Below are 27,713 nucleotides of genomic sequence, written 5' to 3'. Positions count from 1 at the left end.
CAAACCAAGAGCTGGCAAATTGCTACTGACAAAACACAATAGAAACATGCCGGTCTTTGTGTGCTGTGGGCCTCAGCAGTGGCAGGGCTCTCCGCTCCCACTAGTGCTGAGCTCAGGAGAATCTCATTTGCCTACATTAACTCCAGTGCTGAGTGTTGAACTCTGGGTGTACATGGGGCCCCACAGACTTCTACAGCTCCAACAGCAGCCAGATAGTGCAGACACACACACTAACTTTTGAAAGAAAAGAAAAAAAACACCATGAATAGGGATGCATGAGGCAAAAAGAGATTTTCAGAAGTTATCGCAGAGACTACTTCAGTGACTAGGGATGCACCGATCTGATACTGATATGAGATATCGGTCTGTACGGACTCTGAGGGGGCGAATCTAATCAGTTCAATTCTTTGTTATTCAATGTTTATGTCTACGTGTGTGTTCTACGTCATGTGTCAGCAGTGCACCGCTACACCCATACATTTCGCTAGCGGGTGAGCTAACATGGCATGGAGGAAGCATTTACCTTGTTACTTGTTTATACTACTTGTGGGAAATGTAATTGAATTTAACAAGTTTGTTTGTATTAGTTTATGACTTACTTGTGATTTAATGTTTACATTTTGTTCTCATTTGATGCAGTTGTATTGTTTTGTACTGGAATTTTATTTCCTTGCCAATTTGTTGCTGAATTAAAAAGGTTTACACTTGGATTGTAATTCCTGTTAATTTTTTTTTTTTTGCCAAGTTACTAATTATTTTTAGTATTTTAATAATATTTAACAATTCAGTAAATTTATATATATATTAAATTTTGTTTTACAAAGTTAGGAGAGCACTGTTTAAGTCAAGTTTATTGTTGCCTTCCACATAAACAAATGATCCCAACCTGTTCCACACAGTGAGGTATGCAGCTTATTAATTAAGCACTTGTACTGGATGGGCATTCGATATCGGCTTATACCCAAAGCCCAGGTATCAGGTTGGTATCGGGTATTGGGGTATGGTATTGGGACTGAAAAAGTCGGTTTGGTGGATCCCTATCAGTGACACAAAGTTGTAGACCAGGTTCCAGGGAACTCACTGTGTGAGGATATAAGGTAGCAAACACAGCAGTCCAGCGTTAAGAGTTCTCTGCTACCGTAACAGGACTGCACCATATGCACAGACTAGGGAGATGTATCATGAAAGCATAATTCCATTTTATTGTTGTAGTTTTGGCCATAATTCCTGTTGGTAATAATAATACTGTACTAGAGCACAAATTATTTCATTGATTAATAGAAATTTAACTGGTAACTTTTTGTTAATTGATTAATAGATAAATACTTTTTTATGTATAAGTGCCAAAGATTAACTGGATGAAACTTTTTAAAATGGGACTATTTGCTATTTTCCTTGTTCCTCTATGATACCAAATTGAATATCTCTGAGGTATTCTATTTTTTTTTTGGTTATCTGAGTTTTTGGCTGTTGGTTGGACAAAACAAGCAATTTGAAGATGTGACACTGGGCTCTGGGAAATTACAATGAACATTTTTCACTATTTTATAGACAAAATAATTCATAGATTACTCGAGACAATAACCGGCATATTAAATGAAAATAAGTGAAACAGTTATGCAGCCCTATATTGTACTGACCTTGTTGCTGAGATTAGGAATATGGCAACATTGTGAAAAAGAAGACAAGATCATGAACAGTCAGGCGATAATACCGGTTTTAAATAAAAATCAAGGTACTCCTCCAAACTTATTCTGAGGAGAATCTATATCATCTATAACATAGTAACTAGCACCCTTTACTTTCATTCAAGCATCGTACGATCATTTTTAATTTTTAGCACCTCACTTTGTTCTAATGTATATTTTTCCTTTTTTTCCCATTTTATTTCACTATAATATACAAAGTACAATATTTTTTGCCATGGGCAATCTTTGGCAAAAAAATGCCTAAAGTTGTCTCATATCTTATCAAACTTTACATCCATTACAGTTTACAGATCAACATCCAGGTTCAAATTTTTTTTCTGTGAATTGGTTTTACCTCTAAATAAAGTGGTTTAGATAATCTGGCTCAACTACTGGCTTGTTTATAGCCCGTCTATCGTCTGACTTAAATGTTTCCATATCTCAGCAATGACGTTGGAGAGCACAATCACGACTGATAGAAATGATGCTCACAGCTATAAAAATAAGACCGTAGACATAATAACCTGGTAAAATCCTTTAAGTATCCACCTTGTGATGTGTCCTTGAAGAAAAAAAAAAATGTAATTGCCTCAAGCTCCAGGATTGCTCCATTGCAGCTGAACATGTGCTGTGACCATTAAGTACAAAACTAATTTCCTAATAGGAACACTTTTGTTTTTACTGAAAGGAATGAATCCGCATCATTGAAACAAGCCAAAACAGATCTGGCATGGTTTGAATTTTTCTATTTTTTGCAGTTACGTGACAGAGAAACACAGAATACTCCTATTCTCTCTCACGGGCAGATACTTGGTCTGTGCTCTATAACCTTTCCCTGTACAGCTGGGTCTATTCCAGTGTTGGCTTTGTAACCAGTCAGTCTTGGGAGCTGTAAGCCTGGAGGGTTACCCATCCTTCATCTCTGCTACAACCACATTCATCATACTGATGTTATTTTACCAGGACAGGAATAGCAGCATAATGTCTTTCAGAAAACAGTCTGGCAGAGAAAATATCCCCATTACATCACTGAGTTCCCAAAGACTGATGGTGCTAAAATTTGTCAAACAAAAACCATCGAAAGACGTTAACCTTGTCAAATGGAAAACATTTCAAGCTCCACGTTAAGGATTTATAATAAAGAGACCGGGAATGGTGGATAAGAGCATGTGGCCAAGTTTGTAATAGCGTGCATGCTTGGCTTTGGTTGACGTTTTAGGGATAAGGGGGTGGAGGGGATGGTGGGTAGGATCAATCTTTGGCTCTGTCTAAACACTGCATTCTCGCAGCAGACCCAGCGGAGCCGAGGACAATGTTTATGGGACTCCACGATGAGATGTTTTTAAAATGTCATTATACAGTTGGAATGCTTTTTTTGGTTTCTCTTCTTCTTTTATCTCAATGGGACAGCCGCTGCATTCCACATCGATCCATACTGCTACATATTCATGCATGCAAATAAACTCTAATCTTACAGGCAATGACTGGTGTTCCTGAGAATGAACAAAGAAGAAATTCTTCAACAGGCCTCTTATAACACAAGATTCAGATCATATCTTCCCCCTGGTTTGAAGCATTAGGTGCAGGGAACAACCGAGAGCCAAGTTACATTAAGCGTCATAAAATGCAGTGCTGTTTAGGTGGAAGGTTGGACTCTCCTGTTGCTATTTAGAGCTTGTTTCCTAGAGACCCCAGCATCCTCCCTTGCTGCTCTCACTGCATCCATCTGAGGCGAAGCAACAGGATTTTCTATATCTTAAATTGAACTCCAACAAGGGGTTATGCCGTGAGAGCAATGCAATTCTCAATATTGGCGCTCTAAGAGGCTTACGCTCCAATTACAATTATGAGCCACTTATTTTGAACTGAAAAAATTGGACAGTTTTCTTACAAAAGTTAAATCCCATATTGCTTTGATTAGATATCCATCATCTAATGTTTGTGACAAAGTAGAGCCGTAGCTGACAGGCACAAAATCTTTTACCCAAACTGGGCAAACCTCTTGGCTCACTGGACTTGGATGAGTGTTTGGTTCTGAACGTGTCTTGCAGCGTTTGTCTTTCTCATGTCGCAACTGTAATTAAATATTGATTATTTTCATAAACGGGACACTTGCTCTGTTGGTCTTTGCAGTGGTGTGGATTAATGCTACTACAGGGACCTCAAGACAGTCTGCTTAACATACAAATACTGCAGGAAGATTTCAGTTTGATCCTGAAGACTGTGCTTGTAGTCAGGAGAATTCCTTTATCTTTCGTTTTATAGAAGAGTTGACTTGACAACGGTTTGTGTCTATAAAAACAGTTCAAGATATCAAAACCCATGTATACACAGGAACCAGTGCATTCCACTGAGTAACATAAACAGTTACCTTGCTCTGGCTCAGATAGGAAACACAAAACCAAGTTGGACAACAGAGCAGCGCCAAAGTTCCAGTAAGCAGAACTATGAATCAGTGACACTGATCCATTAGTGCTCGTGTGGCCCTTGTCTAGCTATTTTCTACTAAACATAACATTAAGATGAGCTCATTCTTGTACTTCCATTTATATTAATTTAAACAATTCAGAGCAGAAAAGCTTAATGTACTGTGACTGAGGCCAGTTAACACTGAGAGACCACTCAAGTGATAAAATAACATTCACTTTTCCAGAGAAAGCACCAGCACACCTCAAGTGCTTCCTCCTATTGAGTACTATTCTGAGTCATGCAGACTGTGAAGCACAGTAGGCTCTCTATGGCCTTTTAGTACTGCGTTGCCTTGGCAGCTGCTCCAGGACTCCATGGTCTCTGCTGATAAGGAGGAGGAAGTGCCTGTGCCTGTGCCTAAGAAAGCAAGGTAGACTTTCCACACTATCACACTATCCTCTATTTTACTCTCACCTCAACCTAGTTCTTGCAGTCACTCTTTTTTCTAGGGTTTTTTTTTTTTTTTTTGCTGACAGAAGAAAGTAGTCACATGGCTGTTGGTATGGTCCAAGATTATAATGGCTTACAAGTAGGTGTGTGTGTGTGTGTGTGTGTGTGTGTGTGTGTGTGTGTGTGTGTGTGGGGACTTCCAATAAATGCAGTAAGTCAGCTATCCTCCTCTTCAAACCAAATACACATTGTGAGACAGAGAGATGCAGCTTATACTCTTTGTTACATAACAGCCATCGTGTCGGTTTGGATAAAAAAGACCTTTTCTTGTGATTCTATATTAAGAAACCACTGACACTGCCGACATACAGAAAGGCCTCTGATCCGCTGCTCTGACACTAGACTTCAGCCCCTCACTGTGTCATGGACGCTCAGTGAAGTAATACTTAAAAGGTTTATGTTCCTTGCCATGTATGGGGGTAAAGGAAATGTGGATGAATCACAGGTGTGTTTACAGTATGTGGGCAGGGATTTTGCTCCTGTTGTCACTGCATTTCTCTGCCTTTGGCCAAAAAGACGTTGCCCTTTGATTACTTCATGGGCTCAGCGACAGGGGAACGTGTTGCTGGACAGACTTGAAGGCAAGTTCTGGTCTGTCAGTGAGAAATGCACAGAGCCAACTTCATACTGGGTTCAGACCGGGAAATGGAGAGGTCCTTATGTCACGTGAAAGGGAGGAGAGAAATTATGATATAAGCATAGTGCTCTCCCGGCAAGAATTAAACATCTGCTCGGAAGCATTGAGTAACATGATTCAAGTGAGAGACGACAGCACTGTCATATGTTACCCATGTGTCCCCTCTGGAAGTGAAGAGGAAAGACAGAGATCCTCAAGTTACCACAACTCTATCCTATAAATAACATTAGACACATTAAATAAGAGAGAAGACTGTCTCCATGCGATCAACAGTTAATCTTTTATTATTTTAGACAGCTTCTACTTTCATATAATGTTGAGGACTGTGAGAGGAACAGAGACACTAATGGTGTTAAGTTGTTTTGAACCCATGACACACTGTGTACTGTTTCTATTCACAGAATAAAAGCCTGGTCACACTGCAAAATGAGACAGCGAAATAAATTTACATGTCTCCACTTGTGACTTCTCTAACTGGACAGTTATTTAAACTGGTTATTTTCAAGGAAATGTACCGGTGGCAAACAATGCTGCATCTCTTCCGTAGAGCAGTTTATACCTTAGCAGAGCAGGGGCACATACAATATGATGGTGCAATAGCTTCCTCCATTTTGTACTTTTACTTCTCTTAATTCCATAAAGGGTCAGCACTGGTCATTGGTCAGTGGATAGAATTTGTGGGTCCAATTTCACCAAATTTTTACATCCAGTGATTGCAGCAATTCCACTGTGATTTGGTCTGGAATTTTTTTTAAATTATAAATACTGGTCTGACCGAGAAACTTGACCGGAATGTCTTACCTTTCATACAGCTCTCTATCCTGTGGATGAGCTGGTAGGACTTGCAGCGGTCCAGCAGAGTTCGGATGGCTGGAAGGGGGTCCAGAACGATGGTCTCAGGGTGGGCATCAATATAGTCCTGAAACACAGAGACGCAAACATTTTAATAACTTTTTTATTTCCTTTTTTTTTTTTAACATTATTTATGTTCACGTTATTAAAAAAAAAAAAAAAAATCAAAGAAGAAAAATTAAACGAAACAAAATTCTTTCCGTGCCCTATTCGGTCATGATACATTACCCAACCTTAAGGTGAAAGACGCAGCATCTCCTGAAATTGTTGATGATTGTTGATAAATGATTAAAACTGTCAGCGTTTTTAAAACTACTACTGCAGCATGAGAAACTACAGCACTCAATTAATCATTTACTGCAGCATTAAAATTAATTTTCAACAATTCTCAATAAATAAATAAATAAAGTTAACATGTTATCTGAAGACATTTCTTTGGGCCCTGCACAATTAATCAGCTCATCAAAAGAAAAATTGACAAATTAATAATGTGTGTGTGTGTTTTACTTGAACATACTGTAATAATATATATATAATATACATATAATATATATGTGTGTAAAAAGGCAAACCACAGATTGAGGCTGCCTACCATGTGAACCCATCTGCCATGACACATGACACATGACACACACAAAAACATAAACCTACAGATTAGGAATGTTAAACAAACATACTGAAGTGAGCAAATTACAAATACAAACACCGAGTTGAAGGGTCAACATGCTTCACTCTGTGTGTGTGTGTGTGTGTGTGTGTGTGTATGTGTCTTTCTATGGTTGTGTGGACGTTGTTTGGTTTGAAACCATCGCCTTGAGGACATTTTGGGAAAGTGAGGACATTATGGCCGGTCCTAACAACTACAAAGGGCTGTTTGACAGTTTAGACTTGGTTTTAGGGGTAGGGTTAAAATTAGGTTTAGGTTAGTGTTAGGGTTAGGCATTGATTCGTGACGGTTAAGGTAAGGAGCTACGGAATGCATTATGTGAGGAAGTGTCCTCACAACTATAGAAAGAAAAACATGTGTGTTTGTGTGAGCTCGAGAGCATGAGGCGTATGCCAGCGGGTCTGTGTAGGTTACATCACTGCATCTCTGCATGGCTGGCTGTTGGGTCAGCCCGAGGTTTGCTATTTTACATAACTGATCTCCCCTTCTCTCCAGCTCTCGTCTGGCTCGGTCCCGACACCACCTCCTCTCTGCAGCGCTCCATGCTCTCCACATTTCCATCTCTGCTCTGTGGATATCCCTGCCAACCGTTCCTTCCGAGCAATTTTTACTGATTCACAAGCGCTGACAGGTGGAGCTGGCTGGCCCGCACATTACACAAACAGCCGTCCTACTCACATCACAGCTCTTTAAAAACGCAAAACGCAGCTCTGCTATCATACAAGTTTGGATGGAATTAAACACACACAGCAACGTCAGACATCGAACATACATGTAAAGTGGAAAAAACTCCAAATTGATTCTTATTATACACACACATACTGACACATAAAGCATGTAAACAAGTGCCTTTCTCTTGACATGGACAATCCATCTGTAGGATTTGCCTGGATCTAACGAGCAGGGCTGATCAAAGACAGTTGAGTGGTTACATAAGTCAAAACGTGCTGCCGCCAAAAAATAAATCCAAACTAATCTCCCAGGAGTTTAGAGGAATACTCTGCTGATAAAGACTGTCACATGCTGATTTTTGCATCTCAGACGAAGAAGTGCAGTTAAACACAGACAGGAGGGGGAGGTGAGACAGAGATGAGCACTGGGGAGCAGGTGTTAAAAGAGTAGAAGAGCCAGATGTATGTCAGTGTGGGTGTAAAAGAGTGGGCGTAAGGGCAGCACATTTTCTGCTCATTTTTCAGGGCAGCTCTGTTTCCATAGGGAAAAACTGTTTCTCAGAAGATATGGTCAGTAGAGGATCTAATCTGTGCCACTGATTAGAAGCCATGTTTGTGATTCTACAGGCATCAAACCTGAAGTGCAAAATAATTTTAAGCACTTACAGATTGGTGTGATTTACCACGTCACCTTGAATCTCCTAAACTGTCAATCACAAAGAAGCCCTCTAGACCTAATTTTTTTTTTTGTAACAGTTGTCACCTATTTGGGAGTAAGTTAAACAAAAAACTACTTCCACAAGTTTTTATAATTGTTAATTATTGTTTACAATTGCAATTTTATCTCCCAAATGTAATAAAGATTGGTATATATTTCAATTTCATTCATTTCAATTTTAAGGGAGCTGACAATGTCAAAGATGTTAACAAACGATACAAAGGTCAGCTTCCTACACAGATTACTACTAATGATCTACTAAAAAAAGGATGATCATTGCACCCATAATCATGCAGCCCTGGAGAAAATTCATGTAAAGGATATTTGTCCCAGCTCTGCTGTGCACACGGCTCACACCTCAGGCCCCTGAATCATCAGAGCGCATCCCAGCCTGACATTTTGTTTTAAATATAGAGCTATTTTAGAGAGGAAGGCTTATTCCCTCCACCACACGAAAGGTTATTTATCATCACAGCTATGTGATATTAGAAATGCGCCAATGCTTATATTTCCAACGGAAATGTAATCACAGATGACCGTTTTGTTCAGGTAAATATCCAGAACTGAAGAGGTACAGACAGGACTGAGCCACAAAACTGAGCTTTTGATTTAGCATCTGATATTTGATCCAACCTTCATCTACAGTCACAGGCTTTTCGCTAGTATCTAGTAGAATGACAACCTTGTCAAACCGCTGTTCCTCTGCACTGAGAGAAGCCAGCCGAGGCAGTTTGGGTGCTTGGTATTAATGCTTACAGGGTGCCATCTTTTAGAGATGTAATGTACACAAGGTGACTGGGAAGACACCTTTGGTTAGGATCAGGTCAACACTGGGTGCCTCGGGATCTCGTAAAAAGAGCCGAAGGAGGTAAGTGGGGATGAAGGAGGCCTAACCTTGTTTTTTTTTTTTTTTTTAAGAGAACTGGCGGAGTAAGAGGTCAACTTAGAGATCAACAGAATGAGCTCTATTAATAAACATGATTTGTAAACAACTAGGTAAAGGGCCTTGCATAAAAGTTACCACTGTTCTAAACTATAGTGCCTTCGAATCTGGTGAAGACAAATTATTAATTTCATATTAATGAATCATGACATTACTTTTTAAATTACTCGATTAATTCAATAAATATTTGATCTTCAATATGTGAGTATAGTAATAGTAGTAAAAAAATGTGAAAAATGACCATCAAATAGCTTGTTTTGACCTACAATTCAAAACACAACATCTACAACGATATAAACCAAGAAACGCAGCAAATGCTCCCATTTGAGAAGCTCGAAACAGCAAATGTTTGGCGTATTTACTTGATAAATTACTTTCTTTGATCAGATAACTGTATCCGCACTTCTTTTTCTTTCGTGAGTCTCTGTTTGTGCTTGTGTTAGGTGAGGTTGTGGGTGTAGGGGTCAAAGTTCACCTCTAATGTGCATGAGAGAAAACCTGCCTTCTGCTGGAAACAAACAGGCTACTATTTGGTCATTGCACAACATTGGACAGATCAGACGTTATTATTCTGCTTGTGTATGGACACCAAGGTAACCAATGACCACTGGTGCATATCCTTTGTCTTTTCACCAATGACAGAACAACACTAGGTCAAAACCTAGTATATGGGTGGCCCGTTACAACTACATGTTAACCAGCAGTCACCTCCGAGCCATTTCCAAGTTGCTGTTCTGCACTGCTAAAATCCTGATTTTATAACCGTTACCCACCTGACCAAGTCACCACTCACATAAGTTAAAGACAAAGGCTGTACTGTGATTTTGCCTATATTTACTTTTGAAATGATCACTGAGAGAGAAAGTCAGAAGCTAATTTAGGTCTGCATTAGCAATTCAAAGTCAATTGAATGAGATTCATGGAGAGGTGTGCCTGCGGAGGGAAAGCCCGATCTCACAATCACTGTGCAATACTGGCGATCTCTTCTACGCAAAGTAGCTAAGGGTTGTCCAAAAAGTCACTAGATTTGTTTCTAGGTGCTTTTGCAAAAAAAACTAGCTATAGAGGTGTGAAAATCCAGTAAATCTAGTGACAAAGGCACTAAATTGGCAGCACTGCCTGTATACGCCCCCCTGATGATGCAAAAGAAACTGGTTGCGTCAGTTCATTTTGAGCAAAAGCCAATGGGGAAACTCCAACAATTGGCTGCTTTTGTGGTCCAGCCAAAAATATGGAACTTGAAATGTGTTGCGTTGTTTTTGTACCAACTACTGTAACAAAAAAAAATAAAATAAATTTAACCCCCCCCCCCCCCAAAAAAAAAGATTGTACATGATCACCATTGCTGCTATATTTAGAAGGTGGGGATCTTTACTCAGTGAGTTTGTCAAGAGTCTTTGTTGGTCACAGTGCTTAACAAAAAAAAGAGGTGTGTGGCCTTGTCTACCATAAAAGTGTGTGAATGCAGCAATGTGTTAATATTGACCAGTCACTGCTGTGTAAGTGATTGCTCCACACTGACATCCTGTTTGTCCTTTCTAATTGAGCAGTCAGGAACATGTTGACAGAATTGCATGATGCTGATCATGATTACAGCTCCTCTGACTCATTCAGAGAGAGAGAGAGGGAGATAGAGATAGAGATAGAGAGAGAGAGAAAATGAGAGAGCAGCTGGTGGAATAAAATTAATCTTGACACCATCCATAACACGGCCAATTTAATAAATACACAGACACACACATACACACAGACCACTTTTCTGAAGTTTGTTCACAGTGCCACATTTGGGGCTTTGACCTGCTGTCCAAGGGAGATGTTTTCACTTCAGGAAGAATGAGAAAAACTCTATAGGAACTTTCAGTGACAGCACTCAGGTTTTATGAGTCACAACATTCTCAAACATACCTGCTAATGTCCTTAATGTTCCTGAAACTGAGTCATGGATCTTGGGCCTGTTTGTTTGATTCCTTGAACACATTCTGTCTGATTCCTTGAACTGAGACATTTATAACTGTAAACATAAAACTCATCCAGAAATGTTGATTGCCTATAGCAGTGACACTGCTGTGCTATAAACAACACCACCCAGAGTTTCTACATTTTTTTCCATTTCAAAACTGTATCTGAAGAGCTTACTCAATGTTCCAGATCAGGCGTGCTGACAGTGGCTGGGCCATATGATCACTGAATCATGTACTTGAGTTGAGATTACTGTATCACACAGACTGTTCCCAATGTCAAGAATCATCATCCATATTTAAACAGTTCAAATGACAAGGCATGGAGCAAGTCTAACAAAACTGATCACATGGTCACAAATGTACTGGATTTCAACAAAGATGTTTTTCATACATTTCCAAAATTATGTGAACGACCCCCAGGCTCTTCAAGAAGTAGAAATGATCACTTTCATTCATATCACATTTCTTGATCTTCATCTATTTTTGAATGACCAGGTGATACGATGGAAGACAAAAATGTATACCTGTACTCTTTGAACGAGCAGCACGGCCTGTGAATCATTCTGGTCAGCCTCCAGGATGAGGTCAGTCAGTTTGTGGATTATGACATCCAGGGGACCCTGCTCCTCCAGAGGCTGACTGAGATCCAGCTAAGGAGAGAAGAGAACAACCTTGGGTCAAGTATTATGGCGTAATCAGGGTCATCGTACACTAAGGTATTCATTTACCACATTTAGAAATGGTATACCTCAGCAATCATCCATGAAAAGCTTTTTTCCCCAAACTGCTAAGAGGTTTGATTTGAAACAGAGTAGTTTCTGACTGCAAAGCACTGCCTTTTGTGATTTACTACTTTGAAAAAGTGCAGCGATTCATCATTATAATACAAATGTGAAAATGCTCTATATACATTTTTTTCTTGGTAACAGTAAAACCAGCAGTGTATTGTACTTCACACAAAATTGAAATCAGCATATTTTCACAAGCAGTATGACAGGTTTTTCGACAACCCACCCCCACTTTATCTCCCCAAAGAATGAATGAATGAATGAATGAATAAATAAATAAATAAAAAATTCACCACAGTTTGCTCAGGTCTCAAGTCAGACCTTGTCTTCATAACTGCCCCCAAAAGAACTGTTGCCTGCAGTGGGTTAACAAAGCCATATAATTTCCATTTTTTACATGTAACGAATTGTGGCGAATTGTTTCTGTTTTACTCATTGTTTATTCACACCACCCTCATCTTATTTGTACGCTGAAAAAGTGCGAAAGGGAAGTTTGCCATATGTAGTGGCCTGCTACATTATATATAGTACTTATACATGCAACATTTCACTGACCAGGCAGCGAAGGTAGGAGGCAGTGCTGGTGATGAAGTCTAGGTTGTAAAGATACCTGCAATTACCGTATGTATGAGCCTGAATTGTAGCTGTGCTTGACTGCCCTGTTATCCAAAAAAACTAAATTCATAACCAGTGGGGACAAAAAAATCTACAGTATACACATTAAACTCAGAATTAACAAAAGTGCATTTCAGTGTGTCCTCAAATAAATAATTTCAAGTTAATTATTTCTTGATTGTTTACTGTTTTTTTTGGTGTCATGGGTTCCTTTCTGACACGGAGACAGATGGAAGAGTATTTTTAAGAAAAGGTTAAGAAATTTTTTCATTAATCTGCCATTGCCCTCCTCATTTGTACTCCCAGTATGTCAAGAGAAGAGGAATCTCATCATCCCTTCTTATAGTTCTGCTCTAGGAAACAAACATTTTATTCTATGCTTTTTTGGTTATAAAACAGCATCTTATTATGAGCTGCAACTTTGGTTCAGCCCGAGTTTATGTTGTATTTGTTTTGACTTACACCATGAGGACTTATTTTTGGTGTCATCTATTTTACTATGAGTTACAATCTATCTCCCTCTAGCCAGCCCTCCAGTCTCATTGAGCATATTCGACAGCCTCTGAGAAAATGCCAAATTAACATTCGTTTGAAGTTTACCGCAGCCGAAAGACTGACTCCACTGGCCAAGTAGTTCACAAGTAGTCCAACCAGCTCTCCAAGTGTGATTAGACTTATGTGGGTCAGCGCTTGCACACACACTCTCACACACACATGCACACACACAAATGTATGAACATTACAAGAGGTAGATGAGAGATGCTAAGCTTTAGCAACAAAAAATGTTGATTCCTCTGCTGATGAAGTCCAATTCACAAAAGGCCTCTATTCTGGCTGAAAGTGTGGCCAGAATGTTGTGACAAAGGGAGTTAACTGTTAAAGATAAAAAACGTAAGACAGACAGTAATCTTCATTATGTGGCTAGGCATAGTGATTGCAGAAAACGGCCATAAAGGAGTGATAGTATATTTTGAGACAAACTAATCATCAGAATTTCTCTTGCTAGACCTCAGGCTATTTGTTTTCTCATAGCAGTAATACAACTGTGGCAGTCTCAATTTATTTTATTATACTAAAAGCAAAGACTGTGACAAATAATTTAACAGCACATTACGACTCCTTGATTGTGTGAACTGAAAAATATTGGACTGTAGGAAACAGTCCAGATGAAACCAGAGCAAAGACATCAACATTGTACTGACAATTGGTTGCAGGGCTGCTGTTACGTAACGTAGCCTTAAACTAACTCATTAGCTAATCAGCAGAAAGGGATCGCCTTATCGTTACAGACAAAAGATGAATCAGAAACACCTGTGCAGATAAGCCAGAGCCAGGCAGAACCCCACTGTCCTTTGTGTATTCCAGACCGTATTCAAACAAAGAGTGAAGATACTTTAGTCACAGGGGTGTGGATCAATCAGAAAACTGTAAAACTGTACAGAGGTTCAGTTGTTTTAGGGTTGGCCACAGTCAGAGTCATCATTTTCTAGTTAATGATTCTGAGGTGTGTGATAGATAGATGACTAATTAAAGTATGCTTGGTCCTGCCCAGAAAAGTCAATTGCATAGAGTGGAAAATATGTAAACATCAGTTGATTTAGGTATTGTCTTGAGATACGTTATAGGTTCTCATTCCAGTCTGACAGGACATGTGAGCTTTTCTATGTTGAGCAGGCACAACTTAAATGGCACATCATACAGTGTACACAGTATGGCAACGTGCAAAGAAATGCCAAGATACTCTTTAGTGTTCAAGTCAAAACTGTATTCCCATAAGAGCTCAGTATGCTACATCAACACGGCATTTCTTTCTGTCCATTTTTAAACAGTCTTGGATCTCATTCTTCTTAATGCTCCATTTCTCCTGCCTGTAGAAGCACGCCCTATAGCTCAAAAATAACGTGCCAACATGAGCTGCAAAAATGTACACAAGCCAATGAGGCCGATGTCCAGTGACTCTAGAAGGTTTGTTAGAATTGACACATAAGGAGCATTTTAAAAACTATTGTAGCTGCATGAGTGTGGATATGGGCTAAGGGAAGGTAAAGGCTAGGGCTGGGCATAGCTGAAATCCTATATCTAGGTATATGTAACTTTATTTCACCATATCGATATATATTATGGTATAAGTTTTCTGGAAAACCAATTGAGAAATTATCAATATAAAAAATTACCAGAGCAGAATGTCTTGTTTTGGCTAATCCAAATATTTCACCACATTAATGCAAAATAAATAAATAAATACATTTTAAAATTTTTTTAAAAATTGACAGAATCATTAATTTGCAACTTTGCCTAAACTGGCATAAAAAAACCAGAGATGATAAAGGGATAGATATTACAGTATAAACCATCTGGCAAAATCTCAGATTTCTATCATCTTATGGTATACATTGTCCTAACATCTACCCCAAGCTAAGGTATCTCCAAAATCTGAATAGTGCCCAACCTTTCTGCCAAAATGTAACTTAATTAGCAGCAGAAGCTGCTATAAAAGACAGTGGTTGATATGGCATTCATATACTAGAGCATTTTGGATAAAATGCAACAACCAGTTGGGATACTCAACCAATTTCAAGAGGAGTACATCACTAACTGACAATGCTTTGTAAAAATCAAACAGTATGGTGGCGTGAACTAGAATGATATAGTCCAGGTTCAAAAAACAAACTGCAGACGTTCTGGGGACTCGATGCCTCAGCAGTCCAGCTGGTTTATCAGGAATTGTGTGGTCGAGAGACACGTAGACACTGAGGTGTGAGCATATGGCAGATGCATAAAACACAAACATGCTGCTATGACCTTAATAGCACTGTGATGGTAAGTCAACACCCATAAAATGTGTTGTCGCCTGTGGGTTAACTACTATTGGGTCTACGACACTAGCTTCTGTGAGCAGCAGTGGTGACAGGGGCCTCAGCAGTGACGTGACTTACAGAAGATCGCTTAAAACTGAGGCGTTTGCTCTTGTTTTCTGTCTAGCTAGCAGTCTCAGTGCGACATGGCCGGGCGGAGGGGAATTTGTCTGAACTCCATTGAGGCACAGCTTTTAATCTCTTGCTTACACAATACAGAGGGCCCATCCACAGCCTGGCCCCTCAACAAAAACAGGACTCTACATCGTGGGGGTCAACACCCACTGGCAAAGACAGATCGCTGAGGATGAAGCTCTCCTCTGCCTTCGTGCAGACAGAGTGACCCTGCTTTAGAGCTCATCCAAAAACCCAGCAGTAAAGCCACTGATGTCCTGCTAAATGATAAAAGCAGAAATGTCAGCTGACGTCTTTGCAAGTCCCTCTGGGACTGAGGGCTAGCAGTGCGCCATGGTAGTGATGGACAGGATAGAAAACACACTGGATCCTGGAGGGAGAGGGCAGGTCAGGGCCAATATATTTTCAGCTTTGATGTAGCTAAACAGTGGGGTCAAGCTATACCCCTGGGAAATCTAAGAATGGTGATTTTGAGCAAAGAGTGAGGACAGAGCCCATAGTGTACTTCAGTTTTCAACATAATTCTGTACACTGAACACTACTGTATGAACCACCGTACAGCAGTTATTTGTCTCTGTGCCTTTTCTTTATCCTTTGGATGTCTCTTTCTAGCTGCACTCAGCTGGATCAAATCTCACCTGGCTTTCGCTTTGTTGTCAGGCTAGCCCAGAGCGAGACTGTGTGTAGAGTGCAGACAGACATGTGATGAATGATTTATTTTGTATGCTGTGTGGCACTTGATACCTTAGTGTAAGAAAAACAAATGTCTCTGAGATAAACTGTGGCTGCTGGCCACACCTCACACTAAATACATGACTAAACAGGAGAGGGGATCAACACGACGGTGACTCTCACGCCAAAAACCATATGTAGGTTCAAACTGGGAGTTCATTAAGCTAATGAAATTTCCTTAGCTTCCCTGGAATCCTAAGAATAATAAGAGTTTCCTACTGCTGGATATGTTGTGCAATGGAGGCTTATGAGGCACCTGTCTTTTAGCTTTTTTCATTAATACACTTAATTGAGTAGAATGATAGGTTAACCATTATTTAATGTGTGTGACTTAAGTGACTCTGTTGGCAGCTTAAGAGCATTTTTTAGAAAATTTTAAACAGGCAGACTTGGTGATTATGCAGGATGAAAATGACTGTCTCCAATGGATGTTTTTATGCCTAATGGAGAAATAAAGAGACTCCATACCTCTACCAGGCCTACCTAGAAGGGCTGATGATATTTAGGGAGAAGAAAAGAAGTCACTTTGAAGTTGATCTTGGTCAAACTGATGAAAATCTCATTCATTATCATCATCCCCTCCCTGAACTCCCAGGCTGCTGAGAAACACCCCCCAGACACATCTTAGCTCATGAGAGCCACACATCTTATAGCACATTTTTTTATATACAAGGTCAGTTTTGTCAAATTTATCAGAAGAAGTATAAAGATGACCCAGTGACTTTGGTGAACAAACATTTTGGCTTTGTCGTAATTAACTGCAAACCTCTGTGATGAAGCTCACTTTACATTTCTAATCTTTTGCTCTATCTTAACTTATGTGACTAGATGTCAATTCCCTATAATTGCCAACAATCAGCTTTCTTTGGATCATGGTACACTGTAAGATCAATAAATACCTTCAAATGACAATCTCTTGTTTGTCAGCTTCTGCAAATGCGGTATGTGGGTGAGATACACTACAATGGAAAAGATTAACTTTCAATTCCTAAGCACTCAATAGCTTTCCTTGGAAAGGCCACTCTAATGATGGCCATTTGCTGTGATGCATTTTCTCTCTCAAAGCGAATATTTGCTTCCTCAAGGCCAAGCCTGGTGAGTTAATCTCATCATCTCTGTGATACAGACAGGCTAATGTACAGACCCCTGGGAGGATGGCTCTCATGAGCTAAGGGCGAAGGGGTCAGTATTGATGAGCTGGTGCAAAATCACTTGGAGGAAAGAAAGGAACGAAGGAGGATGGAAAAGTAGACACGAGGTGAGTGTGATAATTGGCTACTTTAGAAAAAATTTAAAAATTTAAAAATTTAAAAAAAGACCTGGAGTGGAAAGCTGCTAGATGCTAAAGGAGTAATAATTTAAAGTAAAACAAAAGCACTTTCTGTTCTTTTTCAGTGCTGTAAGTCCTAATGGGTATAAATGTAGATTATTTTCCCATACTAGAAATGGAAATATAAAATTATCCCCTGGGGCTGATAGATTTAGCAAAGATCTGTTTACACAGAGTGACGTCATAACCACTGCTAACCCTCTGGAGGATCCAGCCTCTTGTGGCAAATACCATACCATCGCTAGGTGGAACTGCATTGTGAATTATCCATACATCATCTCCTGTAACTAACGATTATTTGCATTACCAGTTAATATGATTATTTTCTTGATTAATCTATGAATTAGTTGGTCCATAACACATCTGAAAATAGTGTAAAATGCCGATTTCACTATCCCAGAAACCCAGTGACATCTTCAGACTGCTGCTTTTGTATGACTCACAGTGATTTTAGTATCACACAGGATAAAGAAGTTCACATTTGAGAAGCTAAAACCAGAGAATATGTGGGATTGTTGCTTAAAAAAATGACTCATCAACTATCAAAATAGTTACAGTTTTATTTTCTGTTGATCAACAAATCAACTAATAGTTTCAGCTCTAGTACACTGTTATCATTCCAGCTCTGTAGTTAGAATACACTATGAATAAGTGAATTAACTTGTATTTATTTTGTAAACAACAAAAGTAATGGTTTACTCTGCCAGAAAAAGGCTAGGATTCATTTATCCTTGGATATCCAAGGTTGAGTTGTTATCACCAGGATCAGCTAGTCTATCAGATCACAGGGACAAGGTTAGGCATTTAAATTGGCTGCAAAAGATAAATCTGAAGCTTTATTTTACTCCAGCTTTCTAGAGAAGGTTAAATGCATTTGATATCCACATAATAGCAATACTCCCACCCACCCTGAAAGCTTCAAAAACACAAATTAATAAAACAAACAAAACAAGCTGAATGCTTTGTCTGCAAAGAAACATCATTTTCATTTGGAAGCTGAAGTTCTAGGGTTAAATGTTTTCCTTGCAATGTACCACCACTTCCAGCACCCTTTACATGCTTTATTTACTTGATGTGGAAATTTGTCTTAGGATTCCGCACAATCGGGCCTAAAATAAACCAACAACATTTCACGACTTCAAGTCCAACACATACAGAAGAAAATATATGGAACAAGGCTTTCAAATACATCATCCATTAGAGACTGCATCACTGGTTGCAAAATAACAGTCTAAGGGAAAGTCTAAGTGTTGCTGTGCTGAGAATTCACCAGTGGAATGGGAGAAGACAGCTTTGTGTACACACTTGTATAACAAGGCCAAAGCAGTGGCTGAATAGCCGCCATTATCTTTCTGTGTGATGCAGTCATGACAGTACGGGCACTGACTGGCATTGGGTGCATCCTGGGCCACCGAATCACCAGTGTGAACTGAAAACACCTCTGGGTATCTGAGTAAACTGAGCTTTCTCAATTGGCAGCGACAGCCCAGCTAAAAATAAGGAGAGTTTATTCTGAAATGTAGGAAGAAAAAAACACTCAGTGGACAACAGGTAGTCCTGGAAAAAGAGAAACTGGGAAGGCTGGAGGGCTGTTGAAGTCCCTGGGTACCCCTGGCTGAGGGTCTATGAGGATCTGCTCTCTCCCAGGAGGGGTTGAAAGCACAGAGGGAAACAAAGCCCTGCTTACTTTGGGAGTATTCCCAGGACAAGGCTCTTTCTGGGTGTGCTGATATCGTCAGCACAGTGAGAGGAAAATAATAACCTCAAAGTGAGGGGGAAAAAAGAACCTCCCATGAAGACAAGAGACAGTATCAAAAAAGAGAAAAGGACAGGATAGTTTCAGCAAAGAGAACTTTAACTGACAAGTACTTTTCAGCACTGAGCTCCAAGGACTTAGTAACAACTGTTACAATGCTTCTCTATGTGCTGTTTTTATATACAGTGTAGTATACTGTACAATATCCATTAATGAGAGCAGGCTACACTTCCCTGGGGCGTGCACTTACCTGAACATAACTCTGCACCCATCTGTTAGTAGAGCTCAGTAATTACTACAGACACACCATTCTTCTGCTTCTTTCACATGACACATTAAAGTGACTGTAATCACTAGCAATATGTAGCTGCTCACATTTATGCAATTTCATATTCTAAAAAATATTACTTTTGGCGTACGTGACTAATGCCAATTAGTACAATGATTTCTACTACCACTACCAAGCCTTTCAGAGTCTCACTCTCAGGCACGCACGCACGCACAGAGAGAGAGAGAGAGAGAACGAGTAGCCACTGCCCCAAGTAGATTCTTTTGACGTCCAACAGAGTTAACAGAGCAGCTGAGGCCAGGTGGTAAAATATCGTGTTGGGATGAGTTGCATCACAGCTTAACAATGAACACGGCTTGGTCTGGTAGACTGTGACTGATAATGCTTGCAGACTGAAAATAGCAAGACCGCGAAGCAACTACATCAGGTATGTAGGAGGTAACAAACGCACAGCAGTTTACAGTAGAAATCTTAAAAATGTACATGCAGCAAATGGTGTGGTTTCAACTCTACTGCAAGACACTGAATCTGAATTTAAAAAAGCCTTTTAGTAGAGATATAAATTTAAGATTTCCATACTAAAACAATAAATAATTGTTCAATTTTGTTTTGTTACAACAACAGTATCAGACAAAAAATGTTGTCAACTTACCTGAACAACTTCTATTCCCCTTTTCCTAAAAAAGAAGACAAAAGTAGTACTTATTATTTTGACCAAAAATAAACTGAAAGTGATCAATCCTAAACAAACATTGCCAGGCACTGAAAGAACCTATAAGATATAGGATGCAAGACATGTAATGTAAATGTATGTCAGGTACTGTAGGTGAGGATACCTGCTGTCTTTTCGGTGTCAAAAAACAATGTCTCAGACATGTAGGCTAAAAGATCGGAAACAGAATATAAAGGAAGAAATCCAACACAAAGCTAAGTGATGCAACAAATAAATTTTATTTGCATACTGAAAGTGACAAAAAAGTACACTCTTACTTATACTGTTCAGTTTTTACTTTCATGTTATGTAATATAAGCTAAGTAAAACATGTTTTTGCATCAGTTACCCTCACTGGATTTCTTTCCTTTATAATACAAAGGTTGATTTTACTCTTTATGTAAGTGTATGTCAAAATAGTTCCTCTCTGTAAGAGGAATTAAACGGAAACTCACAAAGCTCTTCAACTATTTGACTACATGGACAGTTTGAGACATGAGCTACTGACACATAAGCCTATCTGCACCTGGATGTCAAAAATAAATGAGGAATGATCCTGCATTGTTCAGCAAATTTGTCTGACAGCAGGACGGCAAAACAGGAGCGTTGCAGCCGAAACACCAAATCCCTCTCCAGAGCTGGAGAATAGTCTACTTTTCAGAAACGGCACAGAAATACTAGTCCTTGGATAAAAATTTGGTTGCTTGGCAACCAGCAGACCCCTATCAGAGTGTAGTTGTTGGTAGAGGTGACTATCGTAACTTAATACACCTTTTCTCTCTCTTCTCTCTCTTCTCACCTCTTCTCTCTGGACACATCTCTTCTCCTACAGTAAACAGCACTATTAGAGCAATTGACTAGTTGTACATAAATCTGAATGTGTGATGATTTTTTTTTTAAAGAAATCTGTCACAGGCACAGACGATGTTTAAACCTGCTGGATTTATATTCCTACCCTCTCCACTAGGAGATAAATAAGTGCCCAAGCACAGAGCAGAAGAGAGAGCATTTACACATTTCTGGTGGAGCTAGCTTGTCAAGTGTCCTCTCTTGCTCAATGCCACATAACAGCCAGAGGCATTCAGCAAAGAAACACAAGTAAAACTTGAATGGCCAACACAACCAACTCCTAGTTGGGGGAATTTACGATGAGGACTAAATCAGTCAAGCACTACCACCAACTCAGCCTGTCCAAGCCAGTTGTTTTTGAGGTTGCAGCCCCATGGTAACAGGCAGTGCAGCCATTCACCGCTTCACAACAATGTGGATATTTAATACTGCAGCTGGTGTGTTTCATGTGGTGTGAATGGGGCCTTTAGTTTCGTCCCATCTCAGATATGGAGATCGCCTGCTCTCGAATATTGTTACACGGCCAGCAAAATGAAAGGGATGAAGGAGAAGACCCAGCAGAGAAGAAGGCCAGGGCCAGAACTTTCTGAATTAGCTTGACACACAAGAATGTGGAGGAGTAACAAAAGACATGACACTTTTTCTAACACTATTTTATACTGACTGACTTTAGGAGTGGCTGATAATCAATACAAGAAAATATAGCTATTATTTGCTGTCTGTTCCTTAAAAATCGATGCAGTCCCTTCTTTAAGTGTTAATAGATTTTAGAGTGATACTCTCGATTTTAAAGAATCACAGTCTTCACATCACTGCAGTATATTTTATTATTTGGGTGAAAGACTACATACAAGCATACAGTAAGTGTAGCTCAAGCTAATCTCATCCGACTTGTTGTCCTAATGAGCAGTGGCCTTGCCTTGACAGGATGAAGTGACAATATTTTCATATTACCCAATGACGCTCAGGCTGACATTTTCAAGGGCATCTCATTTTTCTAAATCAGGCATACTGTATGTGAGTTAGGAGGAAGCCTCCAAATTGCTGTGCAAGCTTATGGGAAACAAACATGAACCCAAGTAGCTCTGACCAGCAGGAACCAATAAAGTCCAGCTGCACGAGACAGGGCATGATGAGAGAGAGAAACCCTGATCAGTCACAATTAGAGTATAATACTTGCACTTGGTTTATCTTTGATAATACAGCCCAACAAGTCTAAAACCTACACATATCTATCAGTAAGATAAAATCGAAATGCATGAAATGAAATTCAAAGATTGTGATATTTCTGAGGAAGCCAATGTGTAATAAATAAAACCTGCCTTAAGGATTGGTATAAGGTGGTACTGATGAAACAGCAAGCCCTAATGCCTTGATAAAAAAACAAAAAAAAACAGGTGAGGATCTATACACAAGAGCCCCACAGTGTAAGGTTATCTTAGTTCCATCTTTTCCTTCATCATGAAGATGACTTTTGTTTTCCAACATGCTATATGATAGGGGAAATACAGGTCGTCCAGAAAAGGAGAACTAGAAGACACGTTTAAGTGACTGATCGGGCAAAAGCAGTCGTGCCCAAATTCACCTTGGGGCTCTTTTCCATTTAAATGTGCTTGTATTTGTTGTTGTTCTGGTAGAAAAGATGTACATGTGACCTGATCTTCTTGATCTTCTGTCACAAACACCATTTCTTGATGGTCAGCCCCTGCCCCACATATTACGCAGCCCACAGTCTCTCTCTTCTCTAAGGGAAGAAGTGGCAGAGCCAGATGCAGGGATGAGGGGGGTAATGAAGTGATTAAAAATGTTTTGTGGATTACAGTGAGGTAATCTGCGCTGGCTCAATCAGGTTGCTCTGTGAAGCAACGGCTCTCTTGGAAAAGGTGAAAATCCTTCAAAGCAGTTGCCTGCTATCATGCGCACTGTACACATACCTGACCTATCGGGGCACATTCTTGCTAAATCAAATGACTGAGTACCTTAAAATGTTTTCTCCATTCTCTCTCACTGTTAGCCACTGTCACTTTAACATCTGCGTTTTCAGGATAACTGCAGCCCTCATACATCACAGGCAGCTAGGCATTGTTGCAATGGGAGATGATAAGGCTGCTGCCATACCTTGGAAGGACCCCTTTTCCCCAAGCCAATATACTATATAGCAGCTATTGTAAATCACTGAGAGAGAGTTCACGTCTCCTGAAGTCATGTTTGCTAAGAAAATCCATGCACTACTTTATAAGAATAATTTCTTATAAAGTAGTGCATGGATTTTATAACATTTTACTCCACTGGAGATGGATAAGATACAACAAGATGATGTACATAAAACACTCATATAGCCATCCCACTCAAGGCTGGAGAATCAGAACAATTCCTTTCTACAGTTGAAACAACTCCTAAACAAATTCATGTTATGGCTATGCATTTGGACAAATACAGTCTATTTTTTTTGTAGATAAAACGTCTCACATCTAAAGACAAAAAGTCTGGTCTCTGTGATATCACTTCTCCAGTTACAACAAATGTAAGAAACTGTAATGCCCACAGAATAACTTTGTGGAATAAGAGCACCTTCTCTGGTTTAGATATGTTAACAACCTGGCAGAGATTCATTTTTTCAGTCAGCAAATCCTTGCCTTAAAGTTTCATGCTTCAGGACAATCAACTTAATAATAACACCTGTTTTATATGCTTGCCCTGTTACACATGCACCTTAGGCCACTATCAACAGTCCTACCTACACACATTCCCTCCTCGCACCATGTCTCAACAAGCACCGACTCGAGACATAAACAAAACCTACCACACTAAAAAAAAAAAGAAAAAAAAAAGACTTTTTCTAGTGCCGCCTTCGTTCGTGGCATTTAGACATTTAGACATACTGTTTTACGACATGTCTTTCCAATAGAGGAGAAAAAGAAGAAGCAGAGAAGCCGGAGGCCTTATCAACTGCACTTTTAGTGAAAAGTCAGATTCTTAACAGACACGGGCAGGGAAGTCACTGATGCTGTGAGTCAGTATGAAACCATAACTAAAAATGAAGACTCCGTTTTTCATTACTATTCCCTGTAAGAGGAGGAGAAGAGATGACCATCTGTCCTGTTTGTCAGCGTGTCATTTAGAGGAACTGCACTGTCTGACAACTCATCTCTTAATTCACTTTGACATAAATAGTTAATGATGTAGGCCTACCGTGTGAATGCATGTCAAGCTGTTTTTGTTAGGAGGCTCTAAAAAAATGAAAATTACGTGATCCGGATGCATTGAATTGGTGTTACAGTCAGATACCTGCACAGGTCAGCGAAGGCCTGAAAATTCAGCTTCTTCATCTTCTTCTCGCTCAGCCAGTAGCCGACTCTCCGGCCTTTCAGAAAGGTCTGCATCTCCACCGTGCTCTGGTTCCTTCTCCCGGAGGTAAATGTTGTGACTGAAGGCTCAACCTGGACAGGCGAAAGCGGAAAACCACCGTGTAACGTTAGGTCTCGCAACAGCCAATCAGGGCAGGGAGGGGAACACTCAAGTTGACGACTCCGTCTGTCACACGTTACCCGAACACCTAGACAGAAGTGACGCTCTCCTCTCGTCCGTCTCTTGGACCCTCGCGCTCTCGTGGTTAGCACAATCCACTTTCCAAACTAGTTATTACAGTGAATGTGGTTCAGCATCAGCGAGCCGCATACCCTGACCCCCTTTCGCTAATCTCAACTGCTAACGTTAGCTGGCTAGCTGGGTAGTGACAGTCTGCATAGCTAACCCACGGCATGCAATTGGAAAATGAAAGCTAGCTTGCTAACAAGGCTGTTCAGCGTTAAATGGCTGAACAGATTCATACCACTCCCGAATGTCAAATGAGTTAAGTAACGACAGATGGCGACGGCTAGGTAGCCAAAAGATGAAGCGACTGACCTAACTACGAATAAAGCTGGTAGCGAGACGTTGTGCGGTGAGCTAACTAACCTGGTAGTTATAGCTCAGTTCCCCCACTGAATGTGTGTCCTCTTCAGAAACTAGCTCGGGTAGTTTCCCATTCTCGGTCCGTCCGCCGGAGGAAGAGTAGGAGTTTTCAAACAAGGTGACAGATGACAGGCACAGCTGGACTCACGCTGAGAGGTTCCTGGTGTTTTCTCTCTCTGTCTCTGGGCTGAACTGACTGCACACACCCAGGATCCCGGAGACTGGTGCTGCCTTCACGAGCTCCTCGGAAAATACCGCTCCCCACTGTGGAATCTCACTCTGCTGTGATTTCACGTGCTGCTTTCCTTATCGATGAACTCAGATAATAAATTTGCTGCTGATTAACTTTTTGTTGATTCACTAATATATTAGCTGTTTCATTTGTATATAAGTCAGTAAAACAAAAAAAACATACAATGCCCTAGTTACAAAGCATGGAGAAGTTGAAGAAGGGAGTCTGAAGAATATGGATGTGAGTTGGGTATCTAGTTAATGTGTATATGAATCTATTAATAGTATGTTGTTTAATGGACCACTTTAATAAATAGGTCTTCATTAACAATCATGACGTCGACAGCAGTACTAGTAGTGTCATCACTAGGGCGAAGGGTTTATTCGGTTTTTCCTCTCGGGCCCCAGAACTCCTTGTTTCGTCCCTGCACATTTACCACCTCTTAGGGCTGTCCATGGCGGCTCGGCAGTATTTCCGATAGCCATTTAAGGCACCCGGGATGCGGTCAGGGAAGTTCAGCCCGTTCCCCGGTCTCACCGCGTCACTGTCTGTCAACTCAGCCGCCGCGCAAGAAGGCTGCAGAGAGTTTGGGGCGAAATGTGGATCGGCGAACTGGTTTGTGAATTCGTGTACAAACCAACTGCAGTTTGCATGCCGAGCCGATCTTGCATTCGTGGAGCCGTCGCGGCTTGCGTAACCAGAGCGCAGTCGGGTAGCGGTCTGCTATCCTCTGTGCGGCAATTAGCACATATTTTCGGCGGGCTCCCAAACAGAGAAACGTGTCACAGTCGCGCCATCCATTGGAAAACCGGTGTAACATACAACAGTTATTTCGTTTTATTTGTTCTTTTTTTCTTTTCAGATTAACGGAAAACGAAACAGACAACAACAACTATCGTTCGAAATAATACAAAAGAATTAGATAAAGTTATATTTTTGTTCCAATTGATAAGCAATAGGGATTCTCCCTACACGAATATGTGTAAACTGACAGATTATAAATGTCCACAAATGTAGATTTACATTTGATTGAGTTATTCAAGTAGGCCGTAATTTTTTTTTTAATTATAGGCCTATATTAATATTTACCCTATGTTATTCGAATGTTTAAGACCACCCCTATTTGTCCTTCTTTCATTAATGAAATAATAACCAAATAATTATCCCCTTGGGGGGCTAAATAAACAAATGTATAAATAAATAGGTTTCAAAAGAACTCCGAATGCGTAAAAATTACCATGACGTTTTGGGAAAAAAAAAACAGAACAAAACAAAACAGAACAAAACAAAACAAAACAGAACAAAACATAACAGAAATACACAACACCACCAGACACTGCTGGAGGCTGCGTGGCGGACAGACCACCGATTTCCAGTCCTTCTCCGGACCTCTGTCTACCACCAGGGCAGGTATGTAACGTCCTAAAACTTCAGGCCTTCTTTTTTGGCCCAAACCCAATTAATTAATTCTTTTTTTTTCTTCAATGATGTTTCTAGTGTGTGGTGGGGTTACTACGTTGTTGTTGTTGTTGTTGTTTTCACCCAAAAAATGACTGGATTTTCTCTTATTGTAAATATTCACTGTAATTCAACCACAAAAGTGTATTTTTTTTTTTTTTATAAATGTGTAGTCTGACTTCTTTGTGAGACTGTGTTGTTAACTGCATGCCACCATGAGAAGGAGCGGCCACCATAGCCTCTGATGATATGGTTTATACAGACACATTAAATAATCTAGTCTACTTAAAGCCAGTTTGATACAATCAGTGTATCAGGCCCATATTTTATATATTCAGTCTATGAGAATGCAGATACAATTCTGATTGGTATGCCCTGGCCTTTTTCTTTGTAACTCTTAACAACGTTCTCTTTGAGAACTAAAGTCATTGCTGGAAAAAATGTTATTATAATAACATATTTTGGGTTGCCAGGTTGTAAATGTCTTCGACCGGTGTTTATCTTTTCTGCTCGATAGTAATATTGTTATATACATATATTGGTAATTCAGTAATTCATGCTCAATGAGTTGTTAAGAAACGAGTTTTGTTGCAGATCCTCTGCAGCCTTTTTGGTAACTTATAACTGATCTAGAAAGCATTGGTGAATCATGTATTAACCATCAGGTAATAGCCCTTTGCTTTAACGTATAAACCGTCTATGACTAGTGCGTTATTTGAAAGTGGTAACCGAAATAAATCAGTAGGTAATCAAGATAAAAAAAAAAGTATATCTATCGAAACCATAGATTAAAATGATGAAAAGTGATAGTATATTTTAACAGCCGCAGGCACCGTATGTTGATTGTCCTGCGTCACTTCCTCCACGTGGTCACGGCCCAAACTCCCGCCCGGAACCGTCGTTTGTCAACACCGACGTGCCGCCGAGATTCCGGTGTCTGTTTTTGTCTTTG

General features: G+C 40.0%; 1 protein-coding gene across 3 annotated transcripts in view; it reads right to left on the bottom strand.

Annotated features, from left to right (window-relative positions):
• itpk1b (inositol-tetrakisphosphate 1-kinase b) overlaps nt 1-27,704 on the bottom strand; it is a 36,675-nt gene extending 8,971 nt beyond the window's left edge. Inside the window, exons 1-5 of one of the 3 annotated variants that reach the window (XM_040136442.1) lie at nt 27,595-27,704; nt 24,406-24,557; nt 20,209-20,233; nt 11,581-11,706; nt 6,046-6,163 (exon numbers count right to left, since the gene is read on the bottom strand). In XM_040136442.1, the coding sequence (XP_039992376.1) occupies nt 6,046-6,163; nt 11,581-11,706; nt 20,209-20,233; nt 24,406-24,500 (364 nt within the window). In that variant the 5' untranslated portion in view covers nt 24,501-24,557; nt 27,595-27,704. Of the gene's footprint in view, nt 1-6,045; nt 6,164-11,580; nt 11,707-20,208; nt 20,234-24,405; nt 24,558-25,023; nt 25,354-27,594 lie in introns of those variants that run through there. The other 2 variants (XM_040136443.1, XM_040136441.1) reach the window with 2 other exon arrangements.
• Between the last annotated feature and the right edge of the window lie 9 nt (nt 27,705-27,713).

This window comes from Xiphias gladius, chromosome 10 (genome assembly GCF_016859285.1).
Source record: "Xiphias gladius isolate SHS-SW01 ecotype Sanya breed wild chromosome 10, ASM1685928v1, whole genome shotgun sequence".
Taxonomy (NCBI): domain Eukaryota; kingdom Metazoa; phylum Chordata; class Actinopteri; order Istiophoriformes; family Xiphiidae; genus Xiphias; species Xiphias gladius.
The sequence above is the reverse complement of the archived record's forward strand: the minus strand, read 5'-3'. Positions and strand labels throughout refer to the sequence as shown.